The following is a 19,535-nucleotide window of genomic DNA, read 5'->3' on the forward strand; positions in this document are numbered from 1 at the left end:
TTACCACAATTTAAAAGAAGATTGATATAAAGACTAAATAAAAATAACTAATTGAAGAGAAAAAAGAATGTTTTTGACTAACTGAGTTAAAGAGTCTTGTAGTCTCTGGTACTGCACTCAAAACTAAAGAAAGTTCTAGTACCTAAACAGGGACCTCTCCCCCTTTCATAATGCAGGGTTTCTCACCGAGGTGCAGATCTCAGGCACGGGCTTGGCAAAGAGCAGCTCCAACACGGCGACCACAAAGTAGGTGCCCCCGAGCCGCTGGAGCACGCCGGGGATCCGCACCTTCTCCCAGGACACTGCGGGACGCACAGGGTGCAGGGGTGTCAGCCGGCACTGCTCACTTCACCCCAAGATGACACCACTGTTTCCTGAGGGGGGAGACAGACTTCCATTGCATCTGAGGAAGTTAAGCTCTTGGAGATGGAAACACACGTGGTCAAGGGCCTGGCTCACACACGGCAGTGACGCTGGGCTAAGAGCCAGGGAGGGTCCGGCTCGGTGTGGGGATAACGCAGACGCCCTCGGCCCTGAAGCCCTGCCCCACCCCGCCCCGGCCTTTCCCATCAGGAGTGTGGACTCAACTCACATCCAGCAGGAGCCTGCAGACCCAGCGCAGCCCGCGGACTGTCCCTGCCATGCAGGCTACGTGACTGTATCACTGCCCGAGGGTAACCCTATAAGGACCCCCGCAGTGTGTCCTCCTGGGAGCAGTGGCCCTCTGTTGGGGGATCCATCGAATGGACTTTTCTGTGACACCTTCCCTTAGCACCCCACCTCCTCCCGTCGCCTGAAGCCTTAGTGCTTCTTGCCTGAGGGGTTCACCTGGCACCTGCCTGGATAAGTACGTCTTCTTTCTGCTAATGACACCGTAAGCCCCTTGAGGACGGTGGCCGCTGCCTTCCCTGGTTCCGACACTGGTCCCCAGAACAGGGCTCACTCACATCCTTCCCTCAGCTTTCCTGTCCCTCTCACGCCACTCAGTTACAGAGATGTCATACCTTTCCCGCAGCCCGGGGGCATTCAGGTGATGGCAAGGTGGACCCTTGAACAACAGCCTTACTGTGAAAGCTGGTGAAACCAAAGCGGCAGGAGGGCAGCTCTGAGAACCAGTGTGGTCCCTGCTCTGCCCTTCACTACACACGGACACAGCACTCACTCTCCCGGCCCCAGGGTCTTCCCTTGTACAGAAGGGTTTGAGTGGACTGGTGGCGCCTCCCAGGCCTAAAATTCCAAGATAGTAATAATGATAATGCCCAAAGTCATACAAGCATTAGATATACTTTTCTAGTAACTGTTCTTTTTGCAGGTACATGAGACGGAGAAACTGCATTTCTTTCAAATTATAACACATCGTTTCCCTATTTCAACCTGAATACATTCTAACAGAGGGGAAAAAATACTCACGTGGACCAAGGCAATAATTGGGGTTCACAATGACAATTCCTATACAGATTAACAGGAAACTCCTCCACGCAATTTTCCCCAGCAATCTGAATTTTGAACATCCCCGCTGCAGAACGGAAGTCATTGACAGAAAGATCGAAGATCCCATAATAAACACAAACCTGAAAAAACAAAGCTGTTACTAGATGGCCACTTTCAACTTTGTCTCTATGTCATTACTATTTTATAATCTACTACATAAGAGAAGCAACACATGATTTTTGAAAGAAACTGACAATTGAAACCACATCCGGTTTAGTGGTGGAGAAGAATCAGAATGTTGGGCTGGAAGGACTGTGCACCTTCTTGTCCTGTCTTAGGGGGAGATCCTTCGGGACTGACTGCAGCTTCCATGGACAAGCCTTCCATCAAAGACAGACAAACCACTAGGTATAAAATAAGCTACAAGGATGTATTGTACAACATAAGGAATGCCAATATTTTATAATAACTATAAATGGAGTGTACCCTTTAAAAATTGTGAATCCCTATATTGTACACCTGTAACTTATATAATATTGTACATCAACTATACGTCAATTAAAACAAAAGGAACTCCTCCCCCACTCAGATAAACCTGAGTTCACGTTAGCAGTGAAACACTGGGGACCAAAGACGCAAACCAGTGGCTGGTCCTGCCTATAAATGATGGAGGCAAGCCGCTCAAAGCATCTCAGCAAAGACACAAGAGCCACGCTGTGCAGGGGCCAGAGTCCCTCAGCAGGGGAATGCTCCGGGCAGAGCGGGGTACTCCACTATTATTTTATTTTATTTTATTTTATTATTTATTTATTTAATTTGTTTATTTATTTATTTTTGGCTGCATTGGGTCTTCGTTGCTGCACACGGGCTTCCTCTAGCTGTGGTGAGCAGGGGCTACTCTTCGTTGCGGTGCGCGGGCTTCTCACTGCGGTGGCTTCTCTTGTTGCAGAGCATGGGCTCTAGGCACACAGGCTTCAGTAGTTGTGGCTCGTGGGCTCAGTAGTTGTGGCTCGTGGGCTCTAGAGCGCAGGCTCAGTAGTTGTGGTGCACGGGCTCAGTTGCTCCGTGGCACGTGGGATCTTCCTGGACCAGGGCTTGAACCCGTGCACCCTGCATTGGCAGGCAGGTTCTTAAGCACTGCACCACCAGGGAAGTCCTCCACTATTATTTTAAAGTGTAACTTATTACTATCCTTAACTGCTACATACTTCTCTGTATTCCCTGATACTGATATACTGTATACCTTTTAGGAACTAAGATGTTCAAATTTATTTTCAGGATTAGTGGAATATTCAGAATTTATGATTTCCTACGAGATTCCAGGATCTTGTACATCATATCCACACTAATAAAATGTTCCCTTTGAAATCAGCAGTCTTTTATTCTCACGTTTCTTAGATAAGCACGAGCCCAAGTATCAGAATGATTCAGAAACCTGGCTTTCGGAAGGACCTCATCACGCTACCACCTGTGGGCAGCACAGGCCCGCAGCCCGGAACTCAAGGCTGGTGTTGGGAAGGTCCAGCATCCACTGAAAACAAAACTTTGCAGATGGGCTACGAAGAGCGGATGGCCGATTTGCAACTCACCACGGGAACACAAGGTCAGCCACCGTCAGTCCTGCAGAAGAACACAAGCACGACAGTGAGGAAAGGACCTGGAACGCCGGTGCTCCCTGACCCGGGAAGGCTTCCATCTCACACTGACGGGGAAAGCCCTGGGTAAACCTCATGAAGCAGCACCGAGCTCCCTGGACTCTGTGGCCAGGGGCCAGCCCGGGCGTCACCTGAGAGCACCCCTGCTGTGGGAGCACCACAGAGAAGTATGTGGACAATCTGTGAACTTAGGCAGACCTTACTCAAAACCCATCCTAAGGCAACCCCCCAGCCAGATTCACAGCCACTGTTCAGCGCCACTCAGACCACCCCCAGCTCCACGGCATCCCAGGAGGACCGTGAGTCTCGGGGCAGGACGCCCGTGCGGCTGAGGCACGGGGCACACCTAGAAGAGCACAGAGATCGTGTACAACGTGATGACAGCGAAGCATCTCGGAGTCAGAGCACATGAAAGGAAGAGCAGAGCTGAAGGCTGACAGAACGACCTAAGGGGCCTCTGTGGGGCTCACCTCTGGAACCCCTAGGGGACGCCAAGGAGCCCTCCTACCTGCGGCTCTCAGAGGGCCCGCGTCAGCAAGGCGACCTCTCAGCGGTGTCTTACCGTTCCAACTCGCGTGCTTGAAGTACCAGTATCTCCCACCTCCGTAGTTCACAAAGACCATGAGGGTGAGAGCGATCCTGCAAAGCCACAAAGATACACTCTCAGGGCCTGGGCATGTGACAAGGATGGCCCAACTGCAGGACACAGGTGCCGTCACGATACAAGCAGACACTGAAAGAGCAGGAAACTCCCACTTCTAGCCATCACGGTTAGGACCCTCGCGCTGAAGTCCTCTCTGCCAACATTTCCAACATGACGTCTGAAGACAAACTTACACCAACACTGAACTGTGTAACTTGAAAATGGTGCAAAACATTCCCGATCACTCCACTTTGTGCTAATAACTTAGATGTCTCAGGTTAAAGAACTGTAGTGGGAGGGGACAGTCTTTAGGGTCAAGCCCTGGGTCCCTCTCTCTTAGGAGCCACTGGACCTCAGGCGAGCCCCTCATCAGTTCTCTGTGAGGAGGGACACCCCTGACCTGGGGACCACAGGCACCACGATGGAGAGTAACGTACATCACAGCACCTAAACGGTGCCTGAAACATCTTAGCACTTAAATCAATGTCGACTCCCGTCCACCTGTGAACATCCCCGAAAGAAAGAGGAATACAATAAAACAGATTCTGCATGTGCTGTTGTTTGCTGCTAATTTCTCAGAATACGGGGAATAAAAACGTTAGTATGTCAGTGGGTGATTTGTGGGCACTCTGGAGCCCACCTTACTCAACTCTGTGGCTCAATTTCTTTATCTGTGAAACAGGTGTATTATTAAAAGTATATACTTCATAGGATTGCTAAAAGATTAAGGAAATTAAGACAAGCTGGAACAGTGCTTGGCATACCATAAGGACTCAAAACTGTTAGCAGTGGTTACTATTAGTATCGTTACTGTTATTACTGCCTGGCTTTGGGCACACACAGGAGCACTTAGAGCTCGGGAAGCTGGGTCAGTTATCAGGTTATCACTGGAGTTTGAAAGGCCTCAGTGGGAGAAACAGAAGACCTGACACCTAGATATTGCTTTTCAGCCATACAGTCTTAGACTCTATTTTCAGAGTTTGGTCCCGGCCTTCGTTCTTTTCCCAGAACCGGAAAATAACAATTTACTGCAGGACTCTGTGGATTTGCTGTCAGTTGATATCCGAGCTGCTGTGCGAATGGTGGAGGAGGCCGAGGGCTGTCCCGGGTTCCGTTTCCAGACTGGGGCACTAGCCCATTGGTCCAGGGCTGAGCGGACACGGGGCCCTCGGGCAGCTGCTCACACATGTGAGTGGCTTTCTCAGCAGCACCTGTGCACCAGGGGAGACGGGCTCCGGCCTCTCCCACTGCTGCTCTCCAGTGACACGTCACCCTGGCTCTCGTGACAGTTTTCAAGTCAGGAGAGGCTGCCGATTTCTCTTTCGGGCAGGAAATCCTTTCTAGCCTAGAGAGTAAAAGGCACGTGAAACGCCTCCCGCTGCAAGTGGGTGGACTTGTGAACGTGCCACCCGAGGCCACCTGTGCCCACGGGTCACCAGGGAGCCCACGTACCCGCGGAACGTGTCCACGCAGCGGAGGCGCAGGGGGGTCGCCGACTGACGCCAGGCCTCTGGTGGGGGGTCGCCCGCCCTGCTCGGAGACCCCAGCTCCTGCCGGAAAAGAGGAGAAAAATGCAAACAGTTCATAATACAAAAGAGTAAACTATACTTTCCTGTGTTTTAGGGAAGAAATTAGCAGAGTGAAAGACAAGGATCATTGTTCTGGATAATACTTTAATTTGCCTTTGTAAAGACCCCACCTAGAGGTTAGGTTTTTCACTTTATTTGGTTTATGTGCCGCCTGCTGAGCTCTCCGTGGCCATGCTGATAAATGATAAATGACCACAAAGGAGCAAGAGTACCAGCAAGTGTGTCCAAAAGTGGACAAAGATACGTCCATGTTAATCAATTAACACAGACAGTATGTTTAATCATCACAGCAGGCCATCTCATGTATAGACTTAATACTGATGTCTCTCACTCTTTTGTCTTCATCTTTTTTTTTTTTTTTTTGTGGTACGCGGGCCTCTCACTGTTGTGGCCTCTCCCATTGTGGAGCACAGGCTCCGGACGCGCAGGCTCAGCAACCATGGCTCACGGGCCCAGCCGCTCCGTGGCACGTGGGATCTTCCTGGACCAGGGCACAAACCTGTGTCCCCTGAATCAGCAGGCAGACTCTCAACCACTGCGCCACCAGGGAAGCCCATCATCCTGATACTCTCTACTTAAACAGATTGATTCAACAGTGCTGCCTGAAGAGTGAAAACCATCTCCACACCCAGCATCACAAAGCAGCTCAAGCTCCAGCCTCACAAAGATGGGGGCGGGGGGGGCACCCTTCACGGGGCCAGCAAGGACTGCTGTTTACCAAGAAGGCAGGACACATGACCTGGCCTTGCACAGCACGAGATAATTGAGATTACTAAATAGCAGACTGTAAATCCGAATCCAGGAAAACACCCAGAGCACACACGATGCGTCTGAACAACTCACAGAATTGATGAGGCCGTCCGTTTCCTGAGAATTTATGGCTTTAGAAATCCAATCACGAAAGTCTTCCAAGCTGTAAATAAATGAAAGGCCTGGTTAATTTGTTTTCCTCGGCAGAATTTTCAGAATGGTATCATATTGAAAGGAAATTAATTTAAAGTTCACATTCTATACAAGTCAAAGAACTAAACATTTTAAAGTGTTTTAACGAAACGGAAGTAGAAATCCAAGTACATTCAAATGCTTCACCCTGACAGCATGGTCTCCTGATCGATGAGACAGAAATAAAGACAGAGCTTTCGTTCAAGGGTGTTGTGAGGAAGATGGCAGAGTACAAGGACGTGCGCTCACTCCCTCCTGCGAGAGCACCAGAATCACAACTAACTGCTGAACAATCATCAACAGGAAGACACTGGAACTCACCAAAAAAGATCCCCTACATTCAAAGACAAAGGAGAAGCCACAATGAGATGGTAGGAGGGGCGCAATCACAGTAAAATCAAATCCCATAACTGCTGGGTGGGTGACTCACAAACTGGAGAACACTTGTGCCACAGAAGTTCACCAACTGGAGTGAAGGTTCTGAGCCCAACGTCAGGCTTCCCGACCTGGGGGTCTGGCAATGGGAGGAGGAATTCCTAGAGAATCAGACTTTGAAGGCTAGCCGGATCTGATAGCAGGACTTCAACAGGACTGCGGGAAACAGAGACTCCACTCGTGGAGGGCACACACAAAGTAGTGTGCACATCGGGACCCAGGGGAAGGAGCAGTGACCCCATAGGAGACTGAACCTGACTTACCTGCTGGTGTTGGAGGGTCTCCTGCAGAGGCGGGGGGGAGGGGGTGGCTGTGTCTCACCATGAGGACAAGGACACTGGCAGCAGAAGTTCTGGGAAGTACTCCTTGGCGTGAGCCCTCCCAGAGTTCGCCATTAGCCCCACCAAAGAGCCCGGGTATGCTCCAGTGTTGGGTCGTCTCAGACAAAACAACCAACAAGGAGGGAGCACAGCCCCACCCATCAGCAGACAAGCGGATTAAGTTTTACTGACCTGTGTCCACCACAGCAACACCCAGCTCTACCCACCACCAGTCCCTCCCAACAGGAAACGTGCACAAGCCTCTAAGATAGCCTCATCCACCAGAGGGCAGACAGCAGAACCAAGAAGAACTACAATCCTGCAGCCTGTGGAACAAAAACCACATTCACAAAAAGACAGACAGGATGAAAAGGCAGAGGGCTATGTACCAGATGCAGGAACACGATAAAACCCCAGAAAAACAACTAAATGAAGTGGACATAGGAAACCTTCCATAAAAAGAATTCAGAATAATGATAGTGAAGATGGTCCAGGACCTTGGAAAAAGAATGGAGGCAAAGATCGAGAAGATGCAAGAAATGTTTAACAACGACCTAGAAGAATTAAATAAAAACACCTAGAAGAATTAAAGAACAAACAAAGATGAACAATACAATAACTGAAATGAAAAATACACTAGAAGAAATCAACAGCAGAATAAGTGAGGCAGAAGAACGGATAAGTGACCTGGAAGACAGAATGGTGGAATTCACTGCCACGGAACAGAATAAAGAAAAAAGAATGAAAAGAAATGAAGACAGCCTAAGAGACCTCTGAGACAACATTAAACAGAACAACATTCTCATTATAGGGGTCCCAAAAGGAGAAGAGAGAGAGAAAGGACCCAAGAAAATAGTTGAAGAGATTATAGTTGAAAACTTCCCTAACACGGGAAAGGAAATAGCCACCCAAGTCCAGGAAGTGCCAAGAGTCCCAGGCAGGATAAACCCAAGGAGAAACACGCCGAGACACATGGTAATCAAACTGACAAAAACTAAAGACAAAGAAAAATTATTGAAAGGAACAAGGGAAAAATGACAAATAACATACAAGGGAACTCCCATAAGGTTAACAGCTGATTTCTCAGAAGAAACTCTACAAGCCAGAAGGGAGTGGCATGATATATTTAAAGTGATGAAAGTGAAGAACCTACAACCAAGATTACTCTACCCAGCAAGGATCTCATTCAGATTAGATGGAGAAATCAAAAGCTTTGTAGACAAGCAAAAGCTAAGAGAATTCAGCACCACCAAACCATCTCTACAACAAATGCTAAAGGAACTTCTCTAAGTGGGAAACACAAAAGAAGAAAAGGACTTATAAAAACAAACCCATAACAATTAAGAAAATGGTAATAGGAACATACATATCAATAATTACCTTAAGCATGAATGGATTAAATGCTCCAACCAAAAGACACAGGCTCACTGAATGGAAAAAAGAAAAAAAGACCCATATATATGCTGTCTACAAGAGACCCACTTCAGACCTAGGGACACATACAGACTGAGAGTGAGGGGATGGAAAAAGATATTCCATGCAAATGGAAATCAAAAGAGGGCTGGAACAGCAATACTCATATCAGACAAAATAGACTTTAATATAAAGAATGTTACAAGAGACAAGGAAGGACACTAAATAATGATCAAGGGATCAAACCAAGAAGAAGATAGAACAATTATAAATATATATGCACCCCAACATAGGAGCACCTCAATACATAAGGCAACTGCTAACAGCTATAAAAGAGGAAATCGACAGTAACACAATAATAGTGGGGGACTTTAACACCTCACTTACACCAATGGACAGATGGTCCTAACTGAAAATTAATAAGGAAACACAAGCTTTAAATGACACAATAGGCCAGACAGATTTAATTGATATTTATAGGACATTCCATCCAAACAGCAGATCACACTTTCTTCTAAAGTGCACATAGAACATTCTCCAGGATAGATCACACCTGGGTCACTAATCAAGCCTCAGGAAATTTAAGAAAATTGAAATCATATCAAGCATCTCTTCTGACCACAACGCTATGAGATTAGAAATCAACTGCAGGAAAAAAAACATAAAAAACACAAACACATGGAGGCTAAACAATACGTTACTAAATAATCAAGAGATCACTGAAGAAATCAAAGAGGAAATAAAAAAATACCTAGAGACAAATGACAATGAAAACACGACAATCCAAAACCTATGGGATGCAGCAAAAGCAGTTCTAAGAGGGAAGTTTATAGCTATACAAGCCTACCTCAAGAAACAAGAAAAATCTCAAATAAACAATCTAACCTTACACTTAAAGGAAATAGAGAAAGAACAAACAAAAGCCAAAGTTAGTAGAAGGAAGGAAATCATAAAGATCAGAGCAGAAATAAATGAAATAGAAACAAAGAAAACAATAGCAAAGATCAATAAAAATAAAAGCTGCTTCTTTGAGAAGATAAACAAAATTGATAAACCATTTGCCAGACTCATCAAGAAAAAGAGGGAGAGGACTCAAATCAATAAAATTAGAAATGAAAAAGGAGAAGTTACAACAGACAACGCAGATATACAAAGCATCCTAAGAGACTACTACAAGCAACTCTATGCCAATGAAATGGACCTGGAAGAAATGGACCTATTCTTAGAAAGGTATAACCTTCCAAGTCTGAACCAGGAAGAAACAGAAAATACGAACAGACCAATCACAAGTAATGAAATAGAAACTGTAATCAAAAATCTTCCAACAAACAAAATACCAGGACCAGATGGCTTCACAGGTGAATTCTATCAAACATTTAGAGACTCTTCCAAAAAACTGCAGAGGAAGGAACAGTCCCAAAATCATTCTATGAAGCCACCATCACCCTGATACCAAAACCAGACAAAGATACTACAAAAAAAAAATTACAGACCAATATCACTGATGAATATAGGTGCAAAAATCCTCAACAAAATACTAGCAAACAGAATCTAACAACACATTAAAAGGATCATACACCATGATCAAGAGGGATTTATCCCAGGGATGCAAGGATTCTTCAATATATGCAAATCAATCAATGTGATACACCATATTAACAAATTGAAGGAAAACTGTATGATCATCTCAATAGATGCAGAAAAAGCTTTTGACAAAATTCAACACCCATTTATGATAAAAACTCTCCCAAAAGAGAGCATAGAGGGAAACTACCTCAACATAATAAAGGCCATATACGACAAACCCACAGCAAACACCATTCTTAATGGTGAAAAACTGAAAGCATTTCCTGTAAGATCATGAAAAAGACAAGGATGTCCACTTCCACCACTACTATTCAACATAGTTTTGGAAGTCCTAGCCATAGCAATCAGAGAAGAAAAAGAAATAAAAGGAATCCAAATTGGAAAAGAAGTAAAACTGTCACTGTTTGCAGATGACGTGTTACTCTACATAGAAAACCCTAAAGATGCCACCAGAAAACTACTAGAACCAATCAATGAATTTGGTAAAGTTGCAGTATACAAAATTAATGCACAGAAACCTCTCACATTCCTATACGCTAACAATGCAAAATCAGAAAGAGAAATTAAGGAAACAATCCCATTTACCACTGCAACAAAAAGAAAAAAATACCTAGGAATAAACCTACTTAGGGGGAAAAAAAGACCTGTATGCAGGAGACTAGAAGACACTGATGAAAGAAATTAAAGATGATACAAACAGATGGAGAGATATACCATGCTCTTGGATTCGAAGAATCAATATTGGGGAAATGACTATACTACACAAAGCAATCTACAGATTCTATGCAATCCCTATCAAATTACCAATGGCATTTTTTTACAGAACTAGAACAAAAAAATCTTAAAATTTGTATGGAGACACAAAAGGCCCTGAATAGCCAAAGCAGTCTTGAGGGAAAAAAACAGAGCTGGGGGAATATCTGACGCCCTGATGTCAGACTATACTACAAAGCTACAGTAATCAAGACAATATGGTACTGTCACAAAAACAGAAATATAGATCAATGAAACAGGATAGAAAGCCCAGAGATAAACCCACGCACCTATGGTCAACTAATCTATGACAAAGGAGGCAAGGATATACAATGGAGAAAAGATAGTCTCTTCATTAAGTGGTGCTGGGAAAACTGGACAGCTACATGTAGAAGAGTGAAATTAGAACACTCTCTAACACCATACACAAAAATAAACTTAAAATGGACTAAAGACCTAAATGTAAGACCAGACACTATAAAACTCTTTGAGGAAAACATAGGAGGAACACTCTATGACATAAATCACAGCAAGATCTTTTTTGATCCACCTCCTAGAGTCATGGAAATAAAAGCAAAAATAAACAAATGGGACCTAATGAAACGTAATACCTTTAGCAAAGCAAAGGAAACTACAAACAAGACGAAAAGACAACTCTCAGAATGGGAAAAAATATCTGCAAATGAATCAACAGACAAAGGATTACTCTCCAAAATATATAAACAGCTCATGCAGCTCAATATTAAAAAAACAAACAACCCCATCCAAACGTGGGCAGAAGACCTAAGTAGACATTTCTCCAACGAAGACATACAGATGGCCAAGAAGCACACAATAAGCTGATCAACATCACTAATTATTAGAGAAATGCAAACCAAAACTACAATGAGGTATCACCTCACACCAGTTAGAATGGGCATCATCAGAAAATCTACAAACAACAAATGCTGGATTGGGTGGGGACAAAAAGGAACCCTCTTGCACTGTTGGTGGGAATGTAAATTGATACAGCCACTATGGAGAACAGTATGGAGGTTCCTTAAAAAACTAAAAATAGAATTACCATATGACCCAGCAATCCCACTACTGGGCATATACCCAGAGAAAACCATAATTCAAAAAGACACATGCACCCCAGTGTTCACTGCAGCACTATTTACAATAGCCGTGTCATGGAAGCAACCTAAATGCCCATCGACAGATGAATGGATAAAGAAGTTGTGGTACATATATAAAATGGAATATTACTCAGCCATGAAAAGGAACGAAACTGAGTCATTTGTTGAGACGTGGATGGATCTAGAGACTGTCATACAGAGTGCAGTAAGTCAGAAAGAGAAAAACAAATATCGTATATTAACGCATGTATGTAGAACCTAGAAAATTGGTACAGATGAACCGGTTTGCAGGGCAGAAGTTGAGACACAGATGTAGAGAACAAACGTATGGACACCAAGGGGGGAAAGCCGCAGGGGGGTGGGGATGGTGGTGTGCTGAATTGGGAGATTGGGATTGACATGTATACACTGATGTGTATAAAACTGATGACTAATAAGAACCTGCAGTATAAAAAAACAAACAAACAAACCAAAAAAACAACTAATACTAAACTTTCTTTCGGTTACTTGTATGGAAATATGTTAATATAAATGTTTCAGACATTACATGAAATTTCTAAAAATCTTATATGTTCTGGTATAATGTTATAAGTCATAATTCTAGTTATTACTTTAAAATGTGTATCTCAGAAATAACTAAATTTCCTTGTCAATTGCATTATTATGAAGTGTCATCAAATCTGTAACCATGATCATTTTTAAGTCTTTTGTCATTTACAGACAGTTCTGGGTGTACTCTGATGCTTTTGCAAATATGTTCCTATAAAAGGGTTTCGTCTTCAAGGAATTCATGGGAAAGACTCTGACAAGTACAGGTTTCTGGTAACTGACTATACTGTTGAACTGAATGAATAAGCATTTTCAGAACTCTAATGGAAAACTAATGAATTCATAAAAGTGCTAACAAAAGATCAAGATAAAAAAAATAATTACATGGGACTGAGTGAACTGATGAGGATGATTATAATTTTTGTGACTTTCTGTATGAATAAAAAAAAAATCCCACAAGGAGTCAGAGGCAAAAGATATACAAATCAATTTTCACTGCAAAGTAAAGGAGCTGTTACAGTGGAGGATTACTGGACTGACTGTCAATATTATGACACAGTATGAGTGTGTTTCGTGTTTGTTAATTGCAATCATTGTTATTTTTCTTGTGGTCATCCATTTACAATGCTTGGTGTCAGTTTATTTATCTCTTGTAAAAATAAAATACAGTGTGTATGTGTGAAAAAAAAAAGATGAGTGAAAGACAGATAGAGGTTTAAGTCAGGATGCAAAAATCAGTGAATGTATCTGATTAATAAATAAATAAAAGTAGTATTAAAAAAAAAGACACATGCACCCCAATGTTCATTGCAGCACTATTTATAATAGCCATGTCATGGAAGCAACCTAAATGCCCATCGACAGATGAATGGATAAAGAAGATGTGGTATATATATACAATGGAATATTACTCAGCCATGAAAAGGAACGAAACTGGGTCATTTGTAGAGACGTGGATGGATCTAGAGACTGTCATACAGAATGCAGTAAGTCAGAAAGAGAAAAACAAATATCGTATATTAACGCATGTATGTGGAACCTAGAAAATTGGTACAGATGAACCGGTTTGCAGGGCAGAAATAGAGACACAGATATAGCAAACAATCATATGGACACCAAGTGGGGGAAAGTGGTGGGGTGGTGGTGGTGTGATGAACTGGGAGATTGTGATTGACACGTATACTCTAATATGTATAAAATGGATAACTAATAAGAAGCTGCTGTATAAAAAAATATACAAAATTTAAAAAAAAAAAGTGTTGTGAGGGTGAAATGAGATCATTATTCCTCGTCGCTGGAATTCTGATTAACAACACTATTAAAGTTAGAATAGCAGAAGCCTGAAACAACCAAACGTGCCCAATGCAGCAATGACTAATCTCAGTGTCTGCATCTGTGAGAGGATGAGCTATGGCTATTCAAACAGCAGGAACAGTGCAGCAACGGGATGGACCCAGAAACCATCATACTAAGTGAAGTCAGAGAAAGACAAATACCATATGATATCACTTATATCGAAACAGAAACAGACTCACAGACATAGAGAACAGACTTGTGGTTGCCAAGAGGGAGGGGAGTGGGAGAGGGATGGAATGGGAGGTTGGGATTAGCAGATGCAAACTATTATATAGAGAATGGATAAACAACAAGGTCCTACTATACAGTACAGGGAACTGTATTCATATCCTATTATGAACCATAATGGAAAAGAATATTTAAAAAAAAGAATGTATATACATGTATAACTGAATCACTTTGCTGTACAGTAGAAATTAACACAGCATTGTAAATCAACTATACTTCAATAAGACAAATTTTAAAAAAAGAGAGACAAAAGAAAAAAAAATTTTGTCCACCCTGGAAAAAAAAAGAATGCCTGTACAAAGAAATATAAATACAAACTATTAAATACAAAAAGCAAATCATAGTATTCAGACTCAATTACAACTAAATAAAAATGCACAGATGTGGGACTTCCCTGGCCATCCAGTGGTTGGGATTTCATGCTTCCACTGCAGGGGGCACGGGTTCGATCCCTGGTCGGGGAACTAAGATCCTACATGCCGTGTGGCACGGCCAAAAAAAAAAAAATGCACAGATGCAAACTGAGAAAGTTTGACAGTGACCTTGGAGTGACTCACAGTTAATGTACGGGGTTCTTTCTCCTAGATGGTGCTTTAGTGCAACAAGATATCCAGAGGATATTAAGTTGATTTACATGATTAACGAAAGATAAATAACTTAACTGGTTTTTCTTTGAAACGAGAGTTCTTACTTGGAAAAAATGTTTCAAAAAGTATATTTAGCTCTTCACACAATGTTTACATTCTGATTTAGTTTACTTCCCCCCCCCTTTTTTTTTTTAAACCTTGGAGTGGAAACGAATCCTGATTTCCAATACACTAAAGATTGCTTAGTGACTTGATGGGGTAATATCTTTTGTTATTTACAATTCCTGAAATTTTCTGGGACAGTTTCACTTTTATTTAGTTTGTTTGTGCCCATAAAGACATGAACTTTCCACTTTATGTCCCCACATCCGATTATTAAAGTCCACACAGAATCTTTTCTCAACCCAACAACTGTAGCAAACTCAGAGCTAACAGGCCAATTTGTTATTTTTCAAATAATAATGAATACTTAGCATTTTTAATTTGGTATATAAGAATGATTAAATTTGCCCTTTTACTAAGTATAATTCTTTGATTAAAAAATCAAGAGAAGGCAAATCTTTGTCTGTAAATCATTGAGGGCTTTCTTATAGAAATTATATATAACATTTCTAATATTACAAGCCCTTACATGTACTGTGCTTCCAGCTCTCTTGATACTGAAAAGTGTAATAAACTTCATACTCACACAGGTTTTGCATAAAATTTGCACATTTGAACATTTGAAATATTCAATGCATAGGATTTTTCCTCCTCTTTCCTTTTTTTTTTTATGGTCATGGAAAGTTTCAAACATATACATACATATAAGTAGACAAACCAGTATAATGAACCGCTATGGACCCATTACCTACCTTCAACAAGTATCTACGAAGCATGGTCTTCATCTTCATATCGAATCTTACTTCATCTATACTCCCACCCACTGCCCCTTTTCCCTGACTTGGCTTGGTCATTTTAAAGAAAATCATAGGGGACTTCCCTGGTGGTGCAGTGGATAAGACTCCATGCTCCCAAGCAGGAGGCCTGGGTTGGATCCCTGGTCAGGGAACTAGATCCCACATGCATGCCACAACTAAGAGTTCACATGCTGCAACTAAGGAGCCTGCCTGCCACAACTAAGGAGCCCACGAACTGCAAATAAGGAGCCTGTGTGTCACAACTAGGGAGCCCGCCTGCCTCAACTAAAACCCAGTGCAACCAAATTAATTAATTAATTTTTAAAAAGAATATATTTTAAAAAAATAAAGAAAGAAAATCAGAGACATCATATCATTTCATCTATAAATACTTCAGTATGTACTGCTAAAAGATAAGGACTCAGGGGGCGGAGTCAAGATAGCGGACTAGGAGGACACGGAATTCGTGTCTCTGCACAACTAGGGCACCTACCAGGGACTGGTGGGGGACCACGGATGCCTAAGGCAATGGTAGGAACACCCAGTGACTGGCTTGCAGGATCCTGATTCCCAGGCCAGAGGTCGGGTCCGAGCTCCTGCGGTGGGAGCTCCGAGTCCAAACCAATGGACTAACAGAGAACCTCAGACCCCGGGGAATATTCATTGGCGTGAGGCCCCCCGGAGGTCCTCATCTCAGCACCAAGACCTGGCTCTAACCAACTGCTTGCAAACGCCAGTGCTGGAAACCTCAGGCCAAACAACCAGTAAGATAGGATTACAGCGCCACCTATCAAAAAAAAACACAAAGAAACGAAAAAAAAAAAATGTTACAGATGAAGGAGGAAGGTAAAAACCTAAAAGATGAAATAAATGAAGACAAAATAGGCAACCTATCTGAAAAAGAATTCAGAGTAATGACAGTAAAGATGATCCAAAATCTCAGAAACAGAATGGGGAAAACACAAGAAACATCTCACAAGGATCTAGAAGAACTAAAGAGCAAACGAACAGTGACGAACCACACAATTACTGAAACTAAAAATACTCCAGAAGGAATCAATAACTGAGACAGAAGAACGGATAACTGAGCTGGAAGATAAAATGGTGGAAATAACTGCCAGGGAGCAGAACAAAGAAAAAAGAATGAAAGGAATCGAGGACAGTCTCAGAGACTTCTGGGACAACACTAAACGGAGCAACATTCGAATTATTAGGGTGCCAGAAGAAGAAGAGAAAAAAAAAGGGTCTGAGAAAATATTTGAAGAGATTATAGTTGAAAACTTCCCTAATATGGGAAAGGAAATAGTTAATCAAGTCCAGGAAGCACAGAGAGTCCCATAAAGGATAAATCCAAGGAGAAATATGCCAAGACACATATTAATCAAACTGTCAAAAATTAAGTACAAAGAAAACACATTAAAAGCAGAAAGGGAAAAACAACAAATAACACACAAGGGAATCCCCATAAGGTTAACAGCTGATCTCTCAGCAGAAACTCCGCAAACCAGAAGGGAGTGGCAGCACATATTCAAAGTGATGAAAGGGAAAAACCTACAACCAAGATTACTCTACCCAGCAAGGATCTCATTCAGATTCAACGGAGAAATTAAAACCTGTACAGACAAGCAAAAGCTAAGAGAATTCAGCACCACCAAACCAGCTTTACAACAAATGATAAAGGAACTTCTCTAGGCAGGAAACACAGAGACGGAAAAGACCTACCAAAACAAACCCTAAACAATTAAGAAAACGGTAATAGGAACATACATATCGATAATTACCTTGAATGTAAATGGATTAAATGCTCAAACCAAAAGACATAGACTGGCTGAATGGATACAAAAACAAGACCTGTATATATGTTGTCTGCAAGAGAACCCCTTCAGACCTAGGGGCACAAACAGACTGAAAGTGAGGGGATGGAAAAAGATAATCCATGCAAGAAGAAATCAAAAGAAAGCTGGAGTAGCAGTTCTCGTATCAGACAAAATAGACTTTAAAATAAAGACTATGACAAGAGACAAAGAAGGACACTACATAACGATCAAGGGATCAATCCAAGAAGAAGATATAACAATTGTAAATATTTATGCATCCAACAGAGGAGCACCTCAATACATAAGGCAAATGCCAACAGCCATAAAAGGGGAAATCGACAGTAACACAATCATACTGGGGGACTTTAACACTCCACTTTCACCAATGGACAGATCACCCAAAATGAAAATAAATAAGGAAACACAAGATTTAAATGACACATTAAACAAGATGGACTTAATTGATATTTATAGGACATTCCATCCCCAAACAACAGAGTACACTTTCTTCTCAAGTGCTCATGGAACATTCTCCAGGATAGACCATATCTCGGGTCAGAAATCAAGCCTTGGTAAATTTAAGAAAACTGAAATAGTATCAAGTATCTTTTCTGACCACAACACTATGAAACTAGATGTCAATTACAGGAAAAAAAACTAAAAAATACAAACACATGGAGAGTAAACAATATTCTACTAAATAACCAAGAGATCACTGAAGAAATCAAAGAGGAAATAAAAAAATATCTAGAAACAAATGACAATGAAAACACAACGATACAAAACCTATGGGATGCAGCAAAAGCAGTTCTAAGAGGGAATTTTAGAGCAATACAATCCTACCTGAAGAAACAGGAAAAATCTCAAATAAACAACCTAACCTTACACCTAAAGCAATTAGAGAAAGAAGAACAAAAAAAAGAAGACCCCAAAGTTAGCAGAAGGAAAGAAATCATAAAAATCAGATCAGAAATAAGTGAAAAAGAAATGAAGGAAACAACAGCAAAGATCAATAAAACTAAAGTTAGTTCTTTGAGAAGATAAACAAAATTGATAAACCATTAGCCAGACTCATCAGGAAAAAAACAGAGAAGACTCAAATCAACAGAATTAGACATGAAAAAGAACTAACACTGTAGAAATACAATGGCTCATGAGAGATTACTACAAGCAACTATATGCCAGTGAAATGGACAACCTGGAGGAAATGGACAAATTCTTAAAAAGCAAGACCTTCCGAGGCTGAACCAGGAAGAAATAGAAAATATAAACAGATAAATCACAAGCACTGAAATTGAAACTGTGATTAAAACTCTTCCAACAAACAAAAGCCCAGGACCAGATGGCTTCACAGGCAAATTCTATCAAACATTTAGAGCAGAGCTAACACCTATCCTTCTCAAACTCTTCCAAAATATAGCAGAGGGAGGAACACTCCCAAACTCATTCTACGAGGCCACCATCATCCTGATACCAAAACCAGACAACGATATCACAAAAAAAGAAAACTGCAGGCCAATATCACTGATGAACATAGATGCAAAAATCCTCAACAAAATACTAGCAAACAGAATCCAACAGCACATTAAAAAGATCATACACCATGATCAAGTGGGGTTTACCCCAGGAATGCAAGGATTCTTCAATATACGCAAATCAGTTAATGTGACACACCATATTAACAAAATGAAGAATAAAAACCATATGATAATATCAATAAACATAGGAAAAGCTTTTGACAAAATTCAACACCCATTTATGATAAAAACTCTCCAGAATGTAGGCACAGAGGGAACCTACCTCAACATAATAAAGGCCATATATGACAAACCCACAGCCAACATTGTTCTCAATGGTGAAAACTGAAACCATTTCCTCTAAGATCAGAAACAAGACAAGGTTGCCCACTCTCACCACTATTATTCAACATAGTTTTGCAAGTTTTAGCCACAGCAATCAGAGAAGAAAAAGAAATAAAAGGAATCCAAATCGGAAAAGAAAAAGTAAAACTGTCACTGTTTGCAGATGTCATGATACTATACAGAGAGAATCCTAAAGATGCCACCAGAAAACTACTAGAGCTACTCAATGGATACAAAATTAATGTACAGAAATCACTTGCATTCCTATATGTTAATGATGAAATATCTGAAAGAGAAATTAAGGAAACATTCCTATTTACCACTGCAAGGAAAAGAATAAAATACCTAGGA

At 41.7% G+C, this 19,535-nt stretch overlaps 1 protein-coding gene across 3 annotated transcripts in view; it reads right to left on the reverse strand.

Annotated features, from left to right (window-relative positions):
* Positions 1–19,535, reverse strand: part of HGSNAT (heparan-alpha-glucosaminide N-acetyltransferase) — a 46,854-nt gene that overhangs the window by 9,273 nt on the left and 18,046 nt on the right. For all 3 annotated transcript variants that reach the window (XM_067721506.1, XM_067721507.1, XM_067721508.1), the window contains exons 6-11: positions 6,162–6,231; positions 5,182–5,279; positions 3,649–3,725; positions 3,021–3,051; positions 1,411–1,571; positions 187–302 (exon numbers count right to left, since the gene is read on the reverse strand). In XM_067721506.1, the coding sequence (XP_067577607.1) occupies positions 187–302; positions 1,411–1,571; positions 3,021–3,051; positions 3,649–3,725; positions 5,182–5,279; positions 6,162–6,231 (553 nt within the window). The remainder of the gene's footprint in view (positions 1–186; positions 303–1,410; positions 1,572–3,020; positions 3,052–3,648; positions 3,726–5,181; positions 5,280–6,161; positions 6,232–19,535) is intronic.

The sequence above is a fragment of the Pseudorca crassidens genome, chromosome 21 (genome assembly GCF_039906515.1).
Source record: "Pseudorca crassidens isolate mPseCra1 chromosome 21, mPseCra1.hap1, whole genome shotgun sequence".
NCBI classification, from domain to species: domain Eukaryota; kingdom Metazoa; phylum Chordata; class Mammalia; order Artiodactyla; family Delphinidae; genus Pseudorca; species Pseudorca crassidens.